This window comes from Cynocephalus volans, chromosome 7 (genome assembly GCF_027409185.1).
Source record: "Cynocephalus volans isolate mCynVol1 chromosome 7, mCynVol1.pri, whole genome shotgun sequence".
Lineage (NCBI taxonomy): Eukaryota > Metazoa > Chordata > Mammalia > Dermoptera > Cynocephalidae > Cynocephalus > Cynocephalus volans.
The window spans coordinates 100,434,832-100,459,019 of NC_084466.1; the positions used below are offsets into that span (position 1 = coordinate 100,434,832).

General features: G+C 39.6%; 1 protein-coding gene and 1 pseudogene across 3 annotated transcripts in view; one reads left to right on the forward strand and one right to left on the reverse strand.

Moving 5' to 3' along the window:
- Positions 1–12,108: 12,108 nt before the first annotated feature.
- On the reverse strand, positions 12,109–12,628 carry LOC134381700 (large ribosomal subunit protein uL22-like; annotated as a pseudogene).
- A 1,345-nt stretch (positions 12,629–13,973) lies between these two features.
- Positions 13,974–24,188, forward strand: part of SLC25A16 (solute carrier family 25 member 16) — a 46,099-nt gene continuing 35,884 nt past the window's right edge. For 2 of the 3 annotated variants that reach the window (XM_063102953.1, XM_063102955.1), the window contains exons 1-2: positions 13,974–14,180; positions 22,553–22,645. In XM_063102953.1, the coding sequence (XP_062959023.1) occupies positions 14,060–14,180; positions 22,553–22,645 (214 nt within the window). In that variant the 5' untranslated portion in view covers positions 13,974–14,059. Of the gene's footprint in view, positions 14,181–22,552; positions 22,646–24,188 lie in introns of those variants that run through there. The other variant, XM_063102954.1, reaches the window with a different exon arrangement.

The following is a 24,188-nucleotide window of genomic DNA, read 5'->3' on the forward strand; positions in this document are numbered from 1 at the left end:
TTGAGCAATATCTGGGTCGTGAGCAATGGAAAACCGCCCTCAACACCAAAGAGAGAAACCAGATGAGGGCTGTATTCCTTGACTCAGAGCTTGATGTCTGCAAAGGTCATCATAATATTTTTGTTAGTTATTTGGCCCTGGAACTCAGTGGTGGTCGTTTTCACTTTCTGAAGAAATGAAGGAGCAGGAAGAGGTAAGTTTCCAGCGTTAGGAAGAATAACTGGTGGCATTGCGCCAAAACTGACAGACTAGGACATCTGAATTTAAATGCTAGATGACTATTGCTCCTTCCAGCAGTCAGTCATTACACAGCCAGGGGAATCCAGGACATTAATGGGGTCATGGTGGTAAGGAAAACGGTGGTCACGGAACTATCATTCCTTCCAGGTCAAACTTGAACTGAAGAGAAAAGACTCATTGCCTTTCACACCATTCTACCCCGACTGCACGCTTAAATTGTATTCTTTGTTATACACACTTTATAAGTGCAACCAGATGAACAGATCCCTAAAGTTTCAGCCTTCCTTACTGATTGATCCATTCAAATTTACTCTTGAGCTAGGATCTAGGCATACAAAAATGAATAAAATTTGCCTCCTACTCAGAAGGAACATAGATACCAGGCTGGCAAGCAGAACAAACTGATGACTGCACTAGTGTTTTTAATGCTACAATCAGACAAAGTACTTTGGTTGGAGAAAGTCAGAAATGTGACATCTGAAATTAATCTGATAGCCAAAAATAGACTCTTCCCAGTCAATGCTTCCAAAAGAATGATTGTTAATACCCTGTCAGAAACATTCTCCTGAGACCTACCTAGATGAAAAGGAATGTTGGGAGATTTTGACTCAAAACTTGATTTTCATGAAGAACAGAAAGGAAAAGACTATCATGAAATAGCAATATCCTGGCTTTCTGTCAACTAATTGAATTGATTAACTTTAAAAAGTATTGAAAGGGTAAAATCATACAATGATGTAGAAATACATCAATGGTAACACTCATCTCTTCATTCCACAAATGTTTGTTGACTCTCTGCTAAGTGCCAGGCACAGTTCTAAACTCTGGGGAAACAGCAGTTAGCAAAATGAAACCTCTTCCCTTGTGGAGTTAGCATTCCATCTTGGTGTAGGGCTGGGGGTGGGGCAGGAAATAAACAAGATAAGCAGAATATATAGTGTGTCATATGGTGATAAGTGCAAGGGAGAAAAAAAGCAGGGAAGGGGACAGGGAATTCAATTCGGGAGGGTTGCAATTTTAAATTCAACAATCAAGGAAGACCTCATTGAGTAGATCCCTAAAAGGTCAGAGAGGAAGATGGGAGGAAATGGCATGCTTAGGGAAGAATAAGTGCAAAGGCTCTGAGGCCAGATTGTGTCTGTGGCAATGCAACAGCTTCACTGTGTTTCACAAGAGTGAAAACTTGGAAAACTTCTAAATGTCCATCAACGCGCTGTCTAGCTAATTCATTTGTTTAGAGTGCAGTGTTACCAAGTCAAGGATTCGGATCCCCGCACCAGCCAATCAGCCAAAAAAAAAAAAAAAAAGTACACCAAAAACGGTCCCAAAGACTTGGTCCCACCAGCCAAGTCTGGGATGATTTTGTGTTTGGCAAAGAAGAGTTATCTCAGAGAAACAAATTTGGGAGTCTACAGTTTTGTAATGATGAATATGCTAATTATCTTGATCTGACAGTCACACATTGGACACAGAGTTTTTTGTTTGTTTGGTTTGGCTGCTGGCAGGTATAGGGATCTGAACCCTTGACCTTGGTGTTAGAACACCACGCTCTAATCAACTGAGCTAACCGGCAGCCTAACACAGGTATTGATATTCAACTCTGGACCCCACAAATATGTATAACCAATTATGTTTCAATAGAAAGAAAATTCAGGAGCCATCAGCATGTAGATGATACTTAAAGCCACCCGGGCTGGCCCGTGGCTCACTCGGGAGAGTGCGGCGCTGGGAGCGCCGAGGCCGCGGGTTCGGATCCTATATAGGGATGGCCGGTGCGCTCACTGGCTGAGCGTGGTGCGGACCACACCTTGCAGAGGGTTGCGATCCCCTTACCAGTCAGGAAAAAAAAAAAGCCACCTTGGTATCTGCTTCTTAGATGTAGCACCTAGCAACATCAAGTCCATCCAAACCTGTCGGAAAAGAGGTCTGATATTTATAACAGAAACTAAAAGGTTGAACAAGTCATGGGAAACTAAACAATAATGTGAGGTGTTTACTCAACGAAGAGAAAATAAACTACAATTCATTCCAGACTCCAACATTAAAGAACAAGTGTTTAGGTATTTTACCACTATCCTACAATTGACTCACCTCATTCTTCCTGAATAACAAAGCAAAAACTTATGTCTCATTTCCAGTGTATATTCCAGAAGATACACATAATATGGGTATTGGAACTGCACTTTTCTAACTCTTAAAAACATAACTCTATTCCCTCTCAAATTATTTCTCTTACTGTTGTTCTATCTCTAAATCACCTTAGAAGGCCTTCTCACTAAGTACTTTGGGTAGTGCCCTGGGGGAAAAATATAGAGAGAGATCTGTACATATATATATATATATATATATATACTCTCCTCAAACACACACACACACACACACACACACACACACACACACACACACACAGACAGTTTCTTTCCTGAAGAATATAATCCATTTGCCAAAATTAAAAGTTTGGCAATACTAAGTGTTGGTAAGGAATTCTTATACCTTTCTGGTAGTTTAAATGGTACAGACAGACTTATTATTTTCTATAGGGAGATCAGGGTAAGAGACAGATAGGTGATACATAATAGTAGGTAAGAAAGAGTTCATTGTCCCTTGGTGATCTGGGACAGCACAATCTGTAGGGTCATGGCAATAGCCAAGGAAGCTGGGCAGGATAAATCTGTAGTAGCAGAAGCCAGTGGTAGATTAGCATTGGAAAAGATCTAATACTGCCAATTATGCTAGGATTCCAAGGGAGAAAGAAAATTTTAAGAGTAGAAAGACCTAAAGGAATTATTAGAGAACTTGCATTGAGCAGGTTTTCAGGAATTGGAATGTAATGGTCCATTTACTGGCAGACTGAAGGAAAAAAAATGTTTTTTTCTCTCTACTCACACTCAACATAGCACAGAACATTTCCGTGAGCAGATGTGTAGAGATTTCCCCCCCACACACCAAGAAATTCTCCAACAGACACCAACTGGGTGTCCTACAATTTCAATTCAGTTCTGACCCTAGTGACCTGAAGACAGCGTCAAGTCCCACAGGTTAAGGGCTCAGTCCCGCAAGACTCCTCCACTTGAAACACCAATCGCAAGTGTCAGTTTGTGATCTGTACTTCTGACTACCTGTTAATTAAGGTTCCCACAACCCCTCTCCTCAAGTTTGATAATTTGCTAGAACTCAGAACTCACAGAACTCAGGGAAATGCTTTACTTACATTTACCAGTTGAATGAATAGATGCACAGGGCAAGGCTGTGTGTGTTGTGAGGGGAGGTCACGGAGCTTCCATGCTGTCTCTGGGCCTGCCACCCTGCCAGCACCTCCAAGTGTTCAGCAAACTGGAAGCACATCAAATCTTGTTCAAAAGTTTTATAGAGAGTAATCTCCAGGCACCCCCCCAGCCCCGCTCCCAGCTTTCCAGGAAGTCAGTGCAAGGGGCTGAAATTGTTGACCAGCCCCAGCCTGAGGCTATCTGGGGGCCCCACCCTAAGTCACCTCATTAGCATAAACTCAGGTGTGATAAAGGAGTTTGTTAAATAACTAAAGACATTCCTTTCACTCAGGAAATTCCAGAAACATAACCCCCGCGGATAAGGGGGGACTACTGTATACCACACAGACACAGACATAAAACCCTTTTCTTTCTGACTCAAGTTTGTAAATTGAATTGAAGAGTATCAAGAATACACAGGGTACACATAATACACAGGAAGTCCAAACCAAAAGACATTTTAGTGAGGAAAGGAGGAAGAAAAAGGAAATCAAATTGATATTCTGAGGGAGAAAAAATTGGAATTGCCAAAATTTGTTTTGGAAGGAGAAAAACTAGCATATTTTCAGTGACTGTAGAGCATGAAGATATATTCTGGTTAAGATCATCAAAGCAAGATACTTTAGGGCCGGCCCGTGGCTCGCTCGGGAGAGTGCGGTGCTGATAACACCAAGGCCCCGGGTTTGGATCCCATATTGGGATGGCCGGTTAGCTCATTGGGTGAGCGTGGTGCTGACAACACCAAGTCAAGGGTTAAGATCCCCTTACCAGTCATCTTTAAAAAAAAAAAAAAAAAAAAAGCAAGATACTTTATATTATAGTCATCTGCCAAAAGGACCAGATCCCAAATCAAGAACTATCTGAATGTGGTAAAGTAAGTCCATTTTGGTGCAAACTCCTTCCCTGCTTCCTATGACAAAAATAGGTCAGTTTCTCCCTTTACGCCTTGTCCAGCAACTTCAGTGCTAACCTTTCCAACCCACCAACTAACTCAACTGTTGTCTAACTTCTCCCAAACTCAACCTGGAAGCACCCCCACCACACCTGTACAACCCCATCATCCAGTTCTCTACTCCTGCTTGTAAGCAGTAGAATTCTGCTGGAGCTTTAGCTAGCTTCAAAATCTTAAGAGCTAATTCTGCCTGAGGTCTTTATTGCTCCTTAGCAATCTCTATTTGAGTGGCTTCTCAGCTGCTTCCTGACATGGAACCTGTTGTAAGCCTTCACTCCCAAAGCTGCCCATGGCCCAGACCATCAGCAAAAGCCCGCAAGAAATAGATTTCTTATTTACCTTTCCTTCCTCCACAGTACCACAGAATTTCCTTCCTTACCTGAAGTTTCTTCTCTACATTTTATGGCTGCCCATAGTCTCCATGCTACTTTATATAAGCAGCTCTTATTCCATTAAAGAGTCCCTCTTTCTAAACATCTCCAGTCTCTTCTTCATTAGTTCCTCCCTCTTTGCTACCTGTAAGTCTTTTATGTTTACCATGCCCAGGTGGCCTCATCTAACTTCAGCCTTAATTTCTCACCCTGGCAAATTTTATTTGCTGTTTCTCATTCCCACAATACCCATTTATTCCTGAATCTACTGACGCACTCTCCTAGGGCTACATTCACAACACAACTTTATTCTCCTTTTTCTTAAAATGCCTCCTGCCTGGATTCAGTGACATCTACAGGCCACCTGGTTCTCCTTCTACATGTCCAACCAAATTGCCTTCACCAGCTTCTCTCTACCTGCACCCTCCTTCAGAGTCCTCTTGGTATTGCAGGCACTTCAGGATTCCTGGTCTCAGAAGATTTCCAAAGCTGAATTTCCAGCCTGGAATGTTTTTGTCTGTAATTCCCTTCTATTATCTCTCACCTCCAAAGCCATGCACTGTATTCCTGGCCTATTTTCCTTTCTTTATTTCTTTTCTTTTTTAAAAAGATGACCGGTAAGAGGATCTTAACCCTTGACTTGGTGTTATCAGCACCATGCTCTCCCAAGTGAGCCACAGACCGGCCCAAATTTTCCTTTCACTTTCACCTGAGACCTGCGGGAACCCTTTCCACTCAGAAGCTTCCCATGACTTGCATATAGTAGCCATTTTAAAAACAACTGACTGAATTGAGTTATTTTTGCACATTTTCCTCCCCCTCCCTGAGAATTCATTTAAAGCTATCTTAATTACTTGCTGAGTCTCTCCTAACAAATATATTTTCTCAGGCTTTGTGAATAGAGGGACAAGAAGGTTGGGACAGATGCACATCTGCCTGAAATGTCCTCCCTCCTGTCTGTCCTCTTCTTCCCCCAAATTACTCTCATTCTTGTCAATCTGGCAAACTCCTCTTTATCCCTCAAAACCCAGCTCACAGAGCTCCTAGTCTGTGAAACCTTATGTAATTAGTCAGGCAGAATTAGGAGCTCCTTAGCTCTCTAAATGCTGCTTCTGCAACATTCTCATGTCTCCCTCCTTGCAATTCTTACACACTCTACTCCATTTTTTAAAAAACTCACTCAGTCAACCATTATTTTGTGTGCAGAAAACTTTGCAAAAGGCATAATGATAAATAGTTGATAAACCCACCTATGTAGATATATTACAATCTAGACAAGAAATATACTTTTATATGAAAACAACTTATACTAAGAAAAATAGATAGAGAAATAAAAATTAAGCATGCTGAAAAAAAAAAACAAACATTAAGCATGCTGAGGAGATAGGCAAAGTCAATGGAGTGACCTGGGTTAGATGAACTTTGAAACAGAGGACACAGTCCGATGGGTGCGCCTGTCATTAGGAGCACAAACTTTTTTCTGGATGCTATTGAGACCAAATATGACCTTTAAGCTATCACCAAGACACATTTCTCTTTTTGGGAGGTAGGGTTTATACTGTAGCACAGATAACTTAAGGTTGTTTGGGTTCTTATTTATGCAGAAATTCAGACATGTGAACCTTAAAGGTGCCTAATAGTCCTCTTGGAACCAATGAAGCACATTCACAGGATTAGTCTCTTTATTTGCATTTTATTTTCTTTTTATTTTGGTGGCTGGCTGGTGTGGGGATCCAAACTCTTGTCCTTCATGTTAATTATCATCCTCTTCTCAGCATTCATGAGGAATAGTATTAAACTTTATTCATTTGTACTCACCAATATGTAATTTTGATACCATTCAGTAGTATCACATGTGCCAATGTTTTATTCCCCAACTACCTGAAAACTCCAAGGAACAACTCAAGATGTTCTATTTTTTTGATATCTTATCTTTCTATAGGGCCTCATACTATAATGCCCTCAATAAATATTGCTGACAGACCAAGTATTGACTGACAGAACCAATTGGGTAATATTTCTAGTGTTTTTATCTTCTGGGAGATAAACACTAAGTAAATACATCCAGTGTTATTATTGCTGGGGGTGTGAATAATAACTGCTACAGTTGTTTAGTGCCATCTTTACACACTCCACTCCACTCTCTAAATAAACATGGCTTTAGTTGTGTTCCAACTCAAATGCCTCAAACCCTCAAATTTATCTCTATACTAAAGCCTATTTCTGAGTTCCAGAAAGGCTCTCTTTACAACCTAGACGTCTCATAAACCTTTTATTATTATTTTTTGTTTGTTTTTGCTTTTTTGGGCAGCTGGCCAAAAGGGAATCCAAACCCTTGACCTTGGTGTTATAACACCACACTCTGACAAACTGAATTAACCAGTCAGCCCCTATAGAACTTTTAAACTCACCATTTCCAATACTACATTATTCTTAAAAGACTCTTTTTCATGGTCTTCTATAACTCCTGTTTTTGTCCCTACATCTCAGGCCACCACTTCTCTGTCTCCTTTGCCAGCACACTGTCCTCTAGATAGCCATTAAATGTTGCACTTACTCAAGGCTAGGTCCTAGAGTCTCACTCTTTCTCTTCTTAGCCTTGACTTACTCACGTCACATCTTCAGCCCAGGCTGCTCTTTATATAATCAACTATTTATTTCCTTTTGGATGTTTCCACCGGCTCTGCATACTCAATATGCCCCACCAAGCAACTCGTCCTCTCTCCAGTTCGTTCTCCTCACCCTAAACCAACAACAAACCGATCCACTTCCAGTGATCCTTGCTTCAGTGAATTCATACACTTATGTTAACCAGGAACCCGGGAATTGTCACTGACATCTGCCTCCCCACAGTCCCTTTGTTGAATCTATTACCAAGTCTTGTCCAATTCTCCACTTCAGTATCTCTCAAATCCATTCACTTCTTCTTTTCCTATGGCCTTCACTCTAGACCAAGCTGCCACATCTCACAATAGTCTACTCATGCCAATCTTTGTCCCTATTCCATTATTCAAATCATGGGCAGAATGATCTTTTTGAAACATACCTGATTATGTTAACCCCAGCTTAGCCCATCAATGGTTACATTGCTCTTAGGATAATGATAGACACTTACAGTAGCTGCAAGGCTGCAAGTGGCTATAAGATTTGACCTATTTTTTCACCTCATCTTATATCATAAGCCCCCTAATTCTCCCCATTCCAGCCATAGTCGCCTTCTCCTGTACTTGCAAACCAAAATTTCTGCTCTTGTAAATCAGCAAATTTCACTTGGAGACAAGTTTCATTTTAGGCGTGGCAAGCACTTCTATAGTTTCTACAGTCTGGGAACTTTCTCTATTGTCTTATATATTTGTCCATGTTAGTGACCTGCCTGATCACTGCATCTGATGAATCCCTTGAAGGACAGAGTATGGAGACTCATCCGAGGTAGTGATCAGACTCTTAAAGACACCAAGCTCACCCACCACAGGCTGTTTCCTTTTCCTGAAATGCTCTTCCTTTCTCCTATTCTAAGTTAAGCCCTAATCATTCTTTACCCTTGAGTGCAAGCATCACTTCCTCTAAGGAAGACTTCCCTAACCTCCTCATTTGGATCAAATCCCTGTTTTATGGTCTTATATCATCATGCGCTAAGCCTCCTCTCAGAAGTACTTACGCCAGTTTCAATTTTATATGAATTTCTGTGATTATTTAAGATCTGTCTCTCCAACTATAGTGTAAGCTCCTGGGGAGCAGGGACCAAATTTTTATTCACCATTGTGTCTCTGATGCCTAGCACCTGTGCAAGAAATATATACTGAACAAGTAATTACTAAATTAAGTCAGTTATCTAAATAAATAATAATCTCTAGTTCATTGCTATATCTAATCATAACTGCATTGAGATGATGCAGTTTCTCTTCTGAGAAACTTTTCTACAACTGCCTAGAAAACTTACTCATTTTTTAAGCCTCAGCTCAAGTGTCTAGCTTTTCTTAATCTTCTCATCCCTCTCATAAAATTGGTTTCATTTTTTAAAAAATACCATATCACTGAAGCCAAAATAAAAGAGAAACTTGAAGGAATTTCCTAAAATCCCTGCTTTCCTGACTAACCTTTATCGCATATTCACCAACTTTCTCCAACAGCCTACTGCACATTAGTCGTGGAAATTTGACCTCACAACTTAGGAGTACTTTGTATCATTTCTAGAGTCTAAAATAGTAAGAATGTCAGTTGGTTAGAGCACAGCCTTGTAACACCAAAGTCATGGGTTCAGATCTCCATACTGGCTAGCTGCCAACCCCCCCCCCCAAACTGATGTCTTTGAATGAAAGTGAGCTGTCAAACACCCATATTCTTTATCCCAGTGACAAAATAATGGGAAAATGAGCATTTAATTAACTTACCGAGTTAACAATGAATAAACAGTTTGTAAATTTCTCACATTTGCCTAAATTTTTTTTTACTTTCATAAGCAGTGCCATCACAAGGTATCAACAACCACACTATGTACTCAAATAAAATGAATGTGAATCAAATTAATATTCAAAGAACAAAAATATTGTCACAAAGAACCATCCTTTATTATAAGATATGTTTAAGGCTTATTACACAGAAGTCTTATGGCATGGGCAATAAACCCCATAAGAGACAGTCACTTCACACAGAATAATGTTTCTAACTGTATTACCTACTGTCAGATTTGTCAATGTCTGCCTTCCCAATCATCCTATCCATCTCTCCCAGATTAATATTTCTTTTTTTTTTTTTTTAAAGATGACCGGTAAGGGGATCTTAACCCTTGACTTGGTGTTGTCAGCACCACACTCAGCCAGTGAGCGAACCGGCCATCCGTATATGGGATCCGAACCCGGGGCCTTGGTGTTATCAGCACCGCACTCTCCCGAGTGAGCCACGGGCCGGCCCCCAGATTAATATTTCTAAAACATAGCTGTCACTGGCTTCTTATTGTCCACTGAATTAAGGCCAAATTTTTTATCCAAAATTTAAAAAACGGTTCATGATATAACCTTGACCTACTTCTCTAACGTTATTGATCAGTGATCTGCCATACAAGTGTTGAAGGGGTCATGGGGAGGGAGCCAAGGAACTTAATCTAGGCAAACTGGACTATTCTTTGTTCTTTGAACAAGTCGTTCTCCTTATTTGTATGTGTGTGTGCACATGTGCACACACGTAAGCCCATACTTAGCCATGCCAAAGAATAGTTAAATTACCCCCTTCTCTAACGAACACTAACAAATATGGTTTGTCTTTTTTCTGCATCCCCATTTTTTTAAACCTTATTTGTGTATTATACTTATTTTACTATTAAGTTCACATTCATCCCATGAAAGAATACATTCCTTGAAGGACAGAGTTGTTTTATGTCCTCTTCTTCTTCTTTTTTTTTTTTAAAAATGACTGGTAAGGGGATCTTAACCCTTGACTTGGTGTTGTCAGCACCACACTCAGCCGGTGAGCCAACCGGCCATCCCTATATAGGATCTGAACCCGTGGCCTTGGTGTTATCAGCACCGCACTCTCCCGAGTGAACCATGGTCTGACCCTTATGTCCTCTTCTTTAGCCTCCAGCTACTAGTTGCAAGAAATTCTAAAAGTGACAGACAGAGGTAAAAAGGATTTGTCTTTAAGTAGATGTATTATCATTTTTATCATTTATTCAGTAGCTCATTCAACAAACAAAACAGATAATCCCCATTTTCATGGAGCTTACATTCTGATGGGGGAAAGCTGACAATAGAAACATTTTATATGTAATATAATATATATAAAAATACAAAAACATATATGTAAACTGCTGATAAGTGCTGTGAAAAACATTAAAATTAAAGAAGCGTGATAGAGATGAGGGTTGAAGTGGGTGATAATTTTAAGAATCGCAGTTAGGAAAGGCCTCTCTGAGAAGGCGACACTTATAAAGATGTGAAGGATGGATTTGGTCAGTTAGGTCACTTGGTTGGAGCGTGGTGCTGATAACACCAAGGTCAAGGGTTCACATCCTGATACAGGCCAGCTGCAAAAAAAAAAAAAAAAAGACTCAAAGGAGAGGAGGAAAGAAGGAAGTTACATGGAATATCTAAGGGAAAAGCAATACAGGCAGAAGCATGTACTGCTTGTGCAAACAGCATATGCAATGACCCTGAGGGGAGCATGCTTGGTTTTTATGAGGGAACATCAAAGATGCCAGTGTGAAAGAAGAGAGTATGAGGTTGAGGTCGGAGACACAGTAGGAATTCATGAGGCTATTGCAGGGATCTGAGCTTGCTTTGCTCAAGTGGATTTGCTCAAGTGAAATGGGATGCCATCTAAGGGTTTCAGGATAAGTGACGAGATTTGCTTCAAGGTTTTATTTTGTTTTGTTTTTGGCACCTGGTTGGTATGGGGATCTGAACTCTTGACCTTGGTGTTACAAGGTAGTACTCTAACCAAAGGAGTTAACCGGCCAGCCCTTGTTTTAGGTTTTAAAGGATTGCTTTGGCTGCTATGTTAAGAATAGATGGCAGGGGGCAAGAGAAAGCAGGGAGACTAATTACAAAATTACTCGAGGTTTATGGACTGAGGGAAGGCTGCAGGAAGAGCATGTCTGGGAAGGAAGATCAAGAATTTCATTTTGGGTGGGATAAATAGATGTCAGTGAGATTTAAAGACGGAGATTTTGCAGGTATTATGAATCAATGGAGTTGCAGAGTGGGGCAGGAAGGACTGGAGATTGTGAGTCCTATCAGCTTATAGCTGGTATTTAAAACTATGAGGTTGGGTGAGATCCCTGAGGGTGAATGTAATTACAGAATAGACCCATAGACTGAGCTCTGGGACATTAGGACATCTGCAGGTTGGGGGAGTTAAAGAGTAATCAGCTGAGTAGACGGTAGAAGAAATAATTGGATGTTTAATCTCTAGTCTTGTTAGGTATAATACAGATCAACTTTCCATACTTGATCTGAATTGAGTTTTGGAGTTGGGGGCTTTTAAGTGATAAATTAAACTTGTACGGTGCATCTCATTGGGAATGGAAATGGATGAGAAGAAATGTACCAGTACATTCTGTTTAGCAGAGGGAAAACACCCGTTAGCACTAGGAATTTGTGCTGTTTTGCTGGTTATATAATATTTAAATATAGACATTAGACATTCTCTTGTTCTTACATAAGAAACCTTAGGAAGTACTTTTTTTGGTCTTTTTAAATTATGATAAAATATACATACCAAAATTTACCATTTTAAGTTTTTTTTTTCTTTTATTTGCATTTATTTCATGCTGAATTTATTCTCACACCATAAGTTTTTCTTTCTTTGGTTTCTTCTGGGATATCTTTTTCTTCTGTGCCACCTCCTCTTCTGGTTTAGAAGCAATTTGTTCCTTTTCAGTAAGGATCATGTCCATGTGGCAGGGGGAGCTCATGTACGGGTTAACCCGACTGTGAGCTCTGTAAGTACAGTGGTGCATCTTGGGTGCTTTGTTCACCTGGATGTGCTCACTGGCCAGAGAATCTACATCTAAACACTTAAATTCAGTACTGCTTTTTAAAGCACATGCAGCAAAAATTCAGCACTCTTTTTGGGCCACCAACCTTGTGTTCAACCCCACTGTTTGGCCTGGGCACACCTACCAACTCCACCATTGTAACACTGGAAAGATACACATTGCTTCTGTAAAGTGACATCTTTCAGCTATTTGGTGGCTTTTCAGATATGCATACTCTCGATGGCCTGAGCAGTTTAATCGGTGTTCTTAAAGTGAACATGAAGATTTGAACATCTTGATTTGCATGATTTTGTGGGGTTTTCTGGGTCAAGTAAATAGCAGACCATTTTCACAGATCACCTTAGGCGGCTTATGGGGAAAGGTTTTAAACCATTTTAAGTGTACAATTCAGTGGTACTAATTACGTTCATAATGTGCAACCATCTCCACCTTAGGCAGCTTTTGATTTTTTAGGGGGCAGCTGGCCAGTACAGGAGCTTTTGATTCTTTAGATTAGACAAGTAAAATATAAATAATGATGCTATTAAATGGGTATTTTCTGGTAGAAATTGAAAACATGCGGAAAAATAAATGTGAAATCGGGACACATCATTAGTGACTCATCATTCAATGACAAAATGTAGCTAGAAACACCTTGCACATGCATAGAAAAAGAAAGCCAGTGTCAGTAATTGGAAACGTTGGAGCAGGTACTGAGAAAAATTATAACAGATAATTTCTGAAAGAGAGGATAAAAGTTCAGAACAACTTCAGCCACAAAGATTAGGAATGAATTTTGGCAGGGTTGGAAGGGATGAGGCGCTCATAGTAAGTACCTGTAAGGGGTGCTTAAGAAAGAAATACAGCTTGGAACACAGCAGGTCTAGGGAAAAGAAACCAGGATGTTCCTAAGAGTTTAAGGCAGAGACTTGGTGTTGGTGGCAAGTACAGCTCAGCAGAATCTGAGAACTAAGCGGAAGACAGATTCACAAGGGCCTCACAAAGTGCAAGTATTTGTGTAATTCATAAGACCCTAAGGAAAGAGTAACCTGTTTTGGCAATATTTTTTTGGCAGAGGTAGTAGGGGGTGTGGTGGAGTGGAAACTTAGTGGGGGGGTTAGGGAGGGCAGAAATTGATGTTCAGAAGATAATAGCAAGTTCAGGGATGCCTGGAAAGAATGAGGAGCCGAAGGTTGGTTCTGGAAAGAATGCCTCTTAGGGAGGTCAGAAGACAGCCTCGATGGGAGGTTACAGGTCAATGGTCATACACGTCGGGGCTCAGCAGTAAAGCTCAAAACAAAACAAAACAAACAACTCCAAGATGAAACAAACAAAAAACAACCACAAAACAAAACCAAAAACCCCAGGACGGTAGAGAGCTTTCTGAAGTAGGGAGTTTTAATGGGACCCTCTTGCTGGCCACACTTCTCTTCTTCCGTCTGAACAGAAGGGTCCTGAAAGTGGAAGCGGCCAGTAGGGACGCGGGGTGAGATCAGGGGCGGGAGTTCCCGAGCCTGGGGAACTCCCCGCCCCGCGCCCCGCTAGGCCCCGCCCACGCTAGGCCCCGCCCCGGGCCCTTCCGTCCGCGGCCCAGGCTCCGTCCCCTGGCTACGCCATCAGCCCGCGCCGCGCCGCCGGGTGTTATTCGGCCCCGCCGGCGCGGCGGTCGGCGTCCTGTCACCTCCCGCTCTTGTTATGGTCCCGGCCAGTGGTTTGTAAGTTGGCAGCCTAGGCTCCGGACGCGGCCCTGGTCCTGATGGCGGCGGCGACGGCCTTAACAGCGGCCGACCCCCCTCCTGCGATGCCTCAGGCGGCAGGGGCCGGAGGGCCCACTGCCCGCCGAGACTTCTACTGGCTGCGCTCCTTTCTGGCCGGAGGTGGGTGTCCGCCGAGAGGACCCGGCCGCGCTTGGGGCGGCAGGGGCAGAATAGCGGGCAGGTAGGGCGCAAGCGGCCGCGATGACATTCCTGAAATGGCTGCTTCATTGCCCTGCTGGATGTTTACTTAACCTGCTGAAACCTCGTTCTAATAATCGCTTGACTACTGACTGCCAGGTTCTGGGGAGTAGGGCCTTTGGTTCTTGGGCAGAGTCTGGGGAGGTGAAGGGCTGAACCACGCACCCATTCTCCAGGGTTGGATAGCAGAGGAAAGAGGGGGATCCCTTAGAAAGACCCCAGGGTTTTAGTGAAACGTGCTGGGCACCCTTTCTTTTATAAAGACCGTGAGTGACCGAATGTAAAACTGGATTTTGCTGTTTGCTTAAAGGAAAGATATTGGAGGTCAGCTTCAAAAAAAAAAAAAAAAAAAAACCACGCAACTTTGTAGCAGTTTTAGTTTTACAGAGAAATTGAGCAAAAAGCTCAGATAGTTCCCATTCCCTCTCCCCACACTCATAACACCCTTTTTCCTATTATTGACATGTTACATTAATGTGGTACATTTGTTACAATTATGAATTAATATTAAATATTGATGTATTGTTAATTTTGCATTATAGTTCCCTCTTTGTACAGTTCTGTGGGTTTTGCCAAATGCATAATGTCATGTATTCACCATTACAGTATCATACAGAATAGTTTTGCTGCCGTAAAAATCCTCTTTGGTCTACCTATTCATCTCTTCCTCCTTCCCTCCCGCCTTCCCCCTGAAACCCTGGCAACCACTGATTTTTTTTTTCCCCATTACCTCAAACATCTATCATTTCTTTGTGCTGGAAACATTCAAAGTCCTCTTTTCTAGCTAATTGAAACTATACAATAAATTGTTGTTAATTATAGTCGCCCTACAGTGCTATAGAACACTAGCTATTCCTAATTGTACTTTTGTACCTGTTAATCAACCACTCACTGTCCCCTCTCCCCCCTACCTGGAGGTCAGTTTTTTTTTTTTTTTTTTTTTAAAGATGACCAGTAAGGGGATCTTAACCTTTGACTTGGTATTGTCAGCACCACGCTCACCCAGTGAGCTAACCGACCATCCCTATATGGGATCTGAACCCATGGCCTTGGTGTTATCAGCACCACACTCTCCCTAGTGACCCATGGGCCGGTCCTGGAGGTCAGCTTTTTAAAGATGACTGGGAAATTGGGCAAAACTGTCTACAACCAGAACTGGTTCCAGTTACTCTAGTAAACTGTGCCACAACTGCTTGACAAACCCTATTGTTGATGTGACTGTGGGGTCAGAAGGTTCATATTGTCTCTCAGGAATTTCCTCTGTCTTCCCATAAAGAAGTGTTTCAATTTCTGTCCTCCCTTAATTGGTTATCTTGGTTGTCATCATGTAATTATTTAAGGCTGGGAACTTTAAAAATTCCACATTATGAAGACTTGTAGAAAGATAATATCTGTAAACCACAGTAGTATTAAGAATTTAATTATTTTGTTCTGCTGATAAGAAGGACATTCAGGGCCGAGCCCGTGGCGCACTCGGGAGAGTGCGGCTCTGGGAGCGCGGCGACGCTCCCGCCACGGGTTCGGATCCTATATAGGACTGGCTGGTGCACTCCCTGGCTGAGTGCCGGTCACGAAAAAGACAAAAAAAAAAAAAAAAAAAAAAAAAAAAGAAGGACATTCATTCATTCATACAGGGAATATCTTAGTGTCAATTACATGCCTGCTGCTTGCTTGGTATGTATCACAGAACAAAACAAAGGATCTATGCCCTCCCGGAGGTTGGGGAGTTGTGGAGGAAAAGGCAATAAACAAAATGAAAAAAAGTAAGTTATATGGTTATTAGGAAGTGATTAATACAATAGGCATATAGAAAAAGAGCTGGCCAAGGAAGTGGAGAGGTGGAGTGTGTGCAGTACAGTTGGCCCTCTGTATCTGTGGGTGCCACATCCATGGATTCAACCAACTGTGGATTGAAAATATTTGAAAACAGAACAAAACAAAACAGTAAAAAATAATACAACAACAAAAAATAATACAGCATAACAACTATTTACATAGCACTTACATTGTATTAGGTATTATAAGTAATCTAGAGATGTATTTAGGAGGAAAAAATAAAGTATTTAGGAGGATGTGCATAGGTTATACTCAATACTAAGTCATTTTATATAAGGGACTTGAGCATCTGCAGATTTTGGTATTCGGGTGGGGTGGGGGGATGGTTGGGGATGATTTGTGTCCTAGAACCAATCGCTGTGGATACTGAGGGGTGACTGTATTAAATAGGATGGTAGTGAGTCTCATTGTGAGGATGAGACTTGAGCAAATACTTGAAGAAGTAAGAAAGTTTGTAAGTTAATGTCTAAGGGGGAGCATTTCAGGTGGAGGGAAAAGCCAAAGCAAAGGCTTCAAAACCAGAGAGGGCCTGGTCTGTTCAAAGAATAGTGGCAAGACCTATGTGGCTGGGGGCAAGTGATGGTGATGAGGAAAGGAGGATATTGAGGTTAGGGGGGCAGAAAATGAAGGGACCTTGCAAGCCATCATAAAGAGTCTGACTTCACTCACAGTGAAGAGGGGAGCCACTGCAGGATTTGAGCAGAGGAGTGTCATGACATGACATGGCTGCTTTGTTGAGAATAACTGTAGAGGGGCTGGCCAGTTAGCTCAGTTGGAGAATAGCCTTATAATACCAAGGTCATGGGTTTGGATCCCTGTAATGGCCAGCCATCAACAAAACAAAACAAAAAAACTGTAGGGGTGTAAATATGCAAGCAAGGAGACCAATTTGGAGATTATTGTACTAATTTAAAGGATAGATGATGATGGCTTGGATAAGGGTGTAGATGTGGAATTGGTGAGAAGTTAGAATCTGGATATAGATAGAACAAACAGGATTTTCTGACAAATTAGAGATGGGGTGAGGAAGAGAAGTCAAGGGTGACTCATTTTGGCCTGAGCAAATGAAAGGATGGAGCTGTCATTGACTTAAATGTGGAAGGCTGTAGTTGGACATTTTTCATGGAAGTTGTTGGGGGAGATCAGGAGTTCAGTTTTGCATTTGTGATGTTGATTAGACATTAAACTAGAGTCTTGGTGATGTGTAGGTGAGGGTAGAAAATGGGATTTTCATATACTGCTGGTGGTAGTATAAATTGGTAAAACCACTTTGGAGAACTGATTGAGCAGTTATCTATAAAGCTGAACATTTGCATGCCATATAATGTAGCAGTTCCACTCCTAAGTATGTACCAACATATATATTTCTGTTCATATCTGCTATATTCATAATAACCCCAAACCAAAAGCAACCCAAATGTTTGTCAGTGCTAGAATATATAGCCAAAATATGGTATAATCATAATGAGGGGCTAGCCAAGTAGCTCATTTGGATAGAGTGTGTGTTGTAATACAAAGGTCAAAGATTCAGATCCCCATACGGGCCAGCTTAAAAAAAAAAAAAAAAAGGCACAAACAACAACAACAACAAAACCCACAAATACTGTGCAGCACTGAAAATGAATAAATTACTGCCACACACAACAATATGGAAGAATCTCACAAGCATAATGTTTAACAGAAAAAGCCAGACACAAAACAGTGCATACTGTGTGATTTTATTTGTGTAAAGTTCAAAAACAGTCATAACTAAATACATGTTGTTAGAAGTCAGAAGAGCAGTTGGTTATCTCTCTCTGAGAAGGAGGGACAGATAGTGATCTTGGGAAGTATAGGAGAGGGACTTCTGCGGGGTTTGGTAATATTCCATTTCTTATCTGGGTGGTCCTTACATGAGTGTATTCACTCTGCAGTAATTCATTAAGTGGTATACTTATCATTTGTGTCCTTTTCTCTTTGTGTCTTATATTTTACTATACAAAATCTACTGAAAGGAGAAAAGAAATTGGAGACAGCAAGTATAGTCAGCCTTCCATATCTGCAGGTTCTACATTTGCAGATTCAACCAACTATGGGTCAAAAATATTCGGGGGGGAAAAACAATAAAAAATAACAATATAACAATAAAAATAATACAAATAAAAAATCAATACAGTATAACAACTATTTACATAGCATTTACATTATGTGTTATATGTAATCTAGAGATGACTTAAAGTAGTGTGTATGGGAGAATGTGCGTAGATTATATGCAAATATTATGCCATTAAAACATTAAAACATTTTTTTAAATTTAATTTTTTAATTTTTTGGTGGCTGGTGGTGTGCTGGGATCTGAAATCTTGACTTTGGTGATATAATACTGTTGTCTAACCAACTGAGCTAACTGGCCAGCCATTATTATGCTATTTTATATTAAAGACTTGAGCATCCTCAGATTTTGGTATCTATGGGGGTCCTGAAACCAGTCTCTCTTGGATACCAAGGGACGACTGTGTAGGAAATACTACAGAGGAATCTTGATTAAGCTGCATAGTTTTTAGAAGCTTGCATAGTTTTTAAGTCAGGTTTATTGATGTATAATTTCCATACAGTAAATTTCACCCTTTTTAGGTGTATGGTTAAACGTATTTTGACAAACATGTTGTGTAATGACTACCACAGTCAAGATACAGAATAGTTTCATCACCCCAAAATACTTCCACTTCCTTTTGTAGTCATTTCCCTCTTCTCATCTCCAGCCGCTGACAACAACTGATCTGTTTTCTGTCTATAGTCATGCCTTTTCCAGAATGTTATATGAATTGAATCATACAGTATGTAGCTTTTTGAGTCTGGCATCCTTTGCTTAGCAAAATGCATTTAAGATTCATCCATGTTGCATGTATCAGGAGTGTGTGTTCCTTTTTGTTAATGAATAGTATTCCATTATGTACCATAGGTGTTATCTGTTAATGAAAATTTGGGTTTTTTTCCTGGTTTTTGGCTTTTTGAATAAAGAAACTATGGAAAGTTGCATACAGGTCTTTATATGGGGATATACCTGTTTTCTTTTTTGGGGGTACCCATACCTAGGAATGGGACTGCTGGGTCTTAAGAGTATCATATGTTTAACTTTATAGGAAACTGACAATCTATTTTCCAAAGTATCTGTTCCATTTTGTATCCTCACTGACTTGTTAGCACTCGGTATTGTCAGTGTGTGTGTGTGTGTGTGTGTGTGTGTGTGTGTGTGTGTGTGTGTTCCATTTTAACAGGTGTTTACTGGTGTCTAATTGTGGTTTTAGTTTGCATTTTTCTAAAGACTAATGATGCTGAACATCTTTTCATATGCTTATTGGCCATGTGCCTATCTTTGTGGTGGTTCAAATTTTTGGGAAGTGTGTATAATTTCAAAGATGGCACAGGAGTTTCAGGCCCAAATGATATGAAAAAATACCATTGGGGAAGTTACTTAACCTCCCTGTGCCTCATTTTCACCATCCTTAAAATAGAATAAGAGTACCTACCTTAGAGGGTTTTTGAAATGATTACCTGAGATAGTAAAAGCAATGGCACAGTACCTGCAGTTAAATCTTAGTATGACATACAAGTAAATACTCAATACTTGCTGTTATTGTTAGCAGTGGCCTTGAGCAAATCTCTTAACTTTAGTTGCTCAAAAGGAATATAAAACCTACTCGATCCAGCTCAGTGGAATGTGGGGATGATAAATCGAGCTTTAAATTATAGTAGTACCCCCTTATTGGCAAGGGGGGGATACATTCCTACACCCCTAGTGGATGCCTGAAGTCTTAAATAGTACTGAACCTATATATACTATTTTTTTCTATATATACATACCTGTGATAAAGTATAATTTATAAATTGGGCACAGTAAGAGATTAACAACAATAACTAATAATAGAACAATTATAACCATATATCGTATATTGTTCTTGGTCAAAGTATCTTGTACTGTATTCACCCTTATTCTTCTTGTGATGATGTGGTATGATGAAATGCCTACTTGATGAGATGAAGTGAGATGAATGATATAGGCATTGTGATGTAGCATTTAAAACTTATGAATTGTTTAGTTCTGGAGTTTTCCATTTAATATTTTGGACTGCTGTTGGCATGGGTAACTGAAACTGCAGAAAGCAAAACACACTATAAAGGAAACTACTTATTGAACACTTTTTTTTTTTTTTTTTTTGGTGGCTGGCTGGTATGGGAAACTGAACCCTTGACCTTGGTGTTACTAGGCTGTGCTCTAACCAACCGAGGTAACCAGCCAACCCTGAATGCATTCTAGGTAGTTTCATTATATGGTTAATTCATACATGACTGAGAAGATAATAATATAAAATATTATGAGATCAAATTATTTTTAGTTTTTCCTCAATTTTGGATAGCCATGACTGTTATTTCTGTTAGTTCAGATAAGAGAAGTTTGATCTAGAAAGATAGATGAATGTAATATTTGAGTAAAATTATGCATTTTAGTTTATTTTTTGGGTGGCTGGCCATACATTTTAGTTTTGAATATCTCAGAATAGCTAAGCTATTATGTAAATGTGTGTGGACTTTTAATGATTTTGTCTTTTTTTTTAATAGACAACAGAAATTTATTTCTTTTAAAACATTTTTGCTGTTTTTTATTGTGGTAAAGGATATATAACATAAGATTTGCCATTTTAACCATTTTTAAACATACAGTTCTGTGGAATTAATTACATTCCCAATGCTGTGTGACCATGTCTATTTCCAAAACATTTTCATCATCCTAAACAATAAACTCTGTACCCATTAAGCAATAACTTCCCATTATTTCTTCCCTTAGTTTCTGGTAACCTCTAATCTACTTCTGTATCTGAAAAAAATTTTTTTTAAATTTATTTTTTCTTACTTGACCCATGATAACTGTATATATTTATGGAGTAGGATGTGATATTTGGGTGCATTTATACAGTGGTGCATTGACCATATTAGCGTAATTAGCATATCCATCACCTTAAACATTTGTCATGTCTTTGTGTTGGGAACATTCAAAATCCTTTCTACTAGCTACTTGAAGTTTTACAGTAATTTGTTCTTGACTGTAATCTCCCTACAGTGCTATAAAATACTAGATCTTATTCTTCCTATCTTGCTACAATTTTGTATCCATTGTCACCCAGAAATTTATTTCTCATAGTTTTGGAGACTGGTCCAAGATCAAGGCAGATTCTGTGTCTGGTGAGGACTTCCTTCCTGGCTCATGACGGCAGCTAGTTAGCTCTCTGGGGTCTCCTTTATAAAGGCAGTAGTCCCAATCATGAAAACTCCACCCTCATGACATAATCACCTTCCAAAGGCTCCACTTTCTAATACCATCACCTCAGGGGTTAAGATTTCTTTTTCTTTTCTTTCTTTTTTTTTTTTTAAGGAATTTATTTATTTTTTAATTGAAACATATTGATTGTACATATTTATGGGGTGTCCTATGTTTTTAAAAGTTTGTAGGGCCGGCCTGTGGCTCACTCGGGAGAGTGTGGTGCTGATAACACCAAGGCCACGGGTTTGGATCCTATATAGGGATGGCCGGTTTGCTCACTGGCTGAGCGTGGTGCTGACAACACCCAGTCAGGGGTTAAGATCCCCTTACCGGTCATCTTTAAAAAAAAAAAAAAAAAAGTTTGTAAATTAAGACTATCTACATTCATTCAGCAAACATTTATTGAGTGCCTACTATGTGCCAGCCCTGGATTGGTCTTTGGGGATGCAGCAGTGAAGGAAACCCACAAAATCCTGGTCCTCTAGTACCTTCTGTAAGGCATAGTCAATAATGAAGAGCTTTATGTAATCACAAAAGACACTAAAGACTTTTTATTCACCTTTTTATAATAGTAACAACTCATTTTATTGAGTGCTTACTATTTGTATTGTAGCAAAGCCTTTATATAATCACTTTAGAAGCATGCCAGTCTAGTAGGACTGGCCTGGATTCTTACCTATGCAAAAGCCCATGTGTGTACTTTGTACTCTGCTTTCATCTACATCTGTCCAGTGGCACATGTTAGGTACCAAATACATATTTGCTGAATGTATAAATGAATGACTAATTTTATGGGTAAAGTTGGTTGTTTCAGTAAAATAGCCATCTGGAAGAAGAGGAGGTTATTTCAAACAGAACCTTAGAGTTGGGTAAATACCCAAGTATAACTTCAAGTATCTGTCTCCATAACCACCTTTTAGCAAGAGTCCCAGTGTTCATTAGCTGTTATAGGCTGATTTACACTTCTAAAACTTATTTTTAAGTCTGACATGCTCAATTATTAAGTTATAAGGAATGGGGACCAATCATCTGCATATCCCTAGATCTACCCATGGAGACGAAATTAGAGATCAGAGGATTTGCTGGCTGAACAAGTCATGATTGACATCTGTAAAGAAATGGTATGCAATTTCTTCCTGACCTTTTAAAAAAATTTTAGGTATTGCTGGATGCTGTGCCAAAACAACAGTTGCTCCTTTGGATCGAGTAAAGGTTTTATTACAAGCTCATAATCATCATTACAAACATTTAGGTAAGTTAATAGATGATAAAAATAAAAATGAGTGAAAATATTATTCATCAGCTGACTTTGTTACCAGTCATGAATTATAGTGGAAAGAGGACACAAAAGGAAGTTCAAGTTTGGGGGTAAATTTTGCAAGGGATATATCCTTTTTCCATTTTAATCTTGTCATTTGTCATAAATAGTGTTTATATATGTTATCATCTTAGGGCACTGATATATTCCTAGCCAAAATCTTGGAATCATTGAAGTAAGTACTATTTGTTTATTGAGATTAACAAGTCACATTCTTCACAGACACATGAAACAACTCCGCCTGATTTTTTAATGCAATTAGAGATGGAGATAAGGTTTGATGAATGTAAAATTGAAATAATTACTCCTTTAAACACTTAGTTAAACAAACCTTATCAAAATCTTAGTGCAGGGCCGAGCCCATGGCGCACTCGGGAGAGTGCCGCGCTGGGAGCGCAGACGCTCCCGCCGCGGGTTCGGATCCTATATAGGAATGGCCGGTGCACTCACTGGCTGAGTGCCGGTCACGAAAAAGACAAAAAAAAAAAAAAAATCTTAGTGCAAGCAGAATCCAATGCAGTTAGTTTATATGAATAAACTTGCTTTGTTGAAAAATCATCAAGACCTTAGTTGTTTCTCACAAACAGAAAAATCAGCCATTTGATTAACCTGGACACTAATAATTTATCATTGGTGGGAGTAAGAATTTTTTTAGTCTTTTTGGAGGGCATTTTGGCAATATACACCACAAGTCTTGAAATTACATACTCTTTGACCTTGCAATTCCAGTTCTAGGAGATTATTCTGAAGAAGTAATCAGAAATGTGGTCAAAGATGTCTATGCAAGAATCAAAGTGTTATTTATGTAAGAATCAAAGTGTTATTTATGTTGATTTAAAAAACAAACCCTAAACAATCAAAAACGTTCAGTAATAGGGAATTGGCTAAATAAATTTTAGTTTATTCCTCTTATAGACTATTTTGCAATCATAAAAATTTTGTAAAAGTCATTAATGAGGGACAGTGTTCATAATGCCTTAGCTAAATGAAAAAAATATTATAAAATGATTTATTCATATTACATTTTATATAAATAAACATTTGCTTAGACAAAAGGCTAGAAGGACAAACATTAACATTAAGTGGTTAATTTTGAGTGGTGGCATTATAGAAAATTTTTTTCCTCTAAGCTCATGTGTAATACATGTTGAACATATGTTACTTTTTCAATGGGGGGGGGAGAGTTAAAAGAAATTAATATGGACAGAGATGAAGAAAGAAATTAGGTCAGGGCAACTAACTCATACCACCACATTGCTTTACAGTTTCATGCTTCCATAAGTAGAAAGGAAAGCTGTGTGCTGTGCATGATCTATCCTGCATTGGTGTATAGAAAGATGTTTAACGTGGTGAATAAGAATCAATTATTTTTACAATTGGGTTTTTAAAATGTGATTTTTCTCAAACACCTGAATGGATATTTATGCTATATATTAATTGTAGCTCATTTTCTTGTCAATATTTTTAATATGAAGGT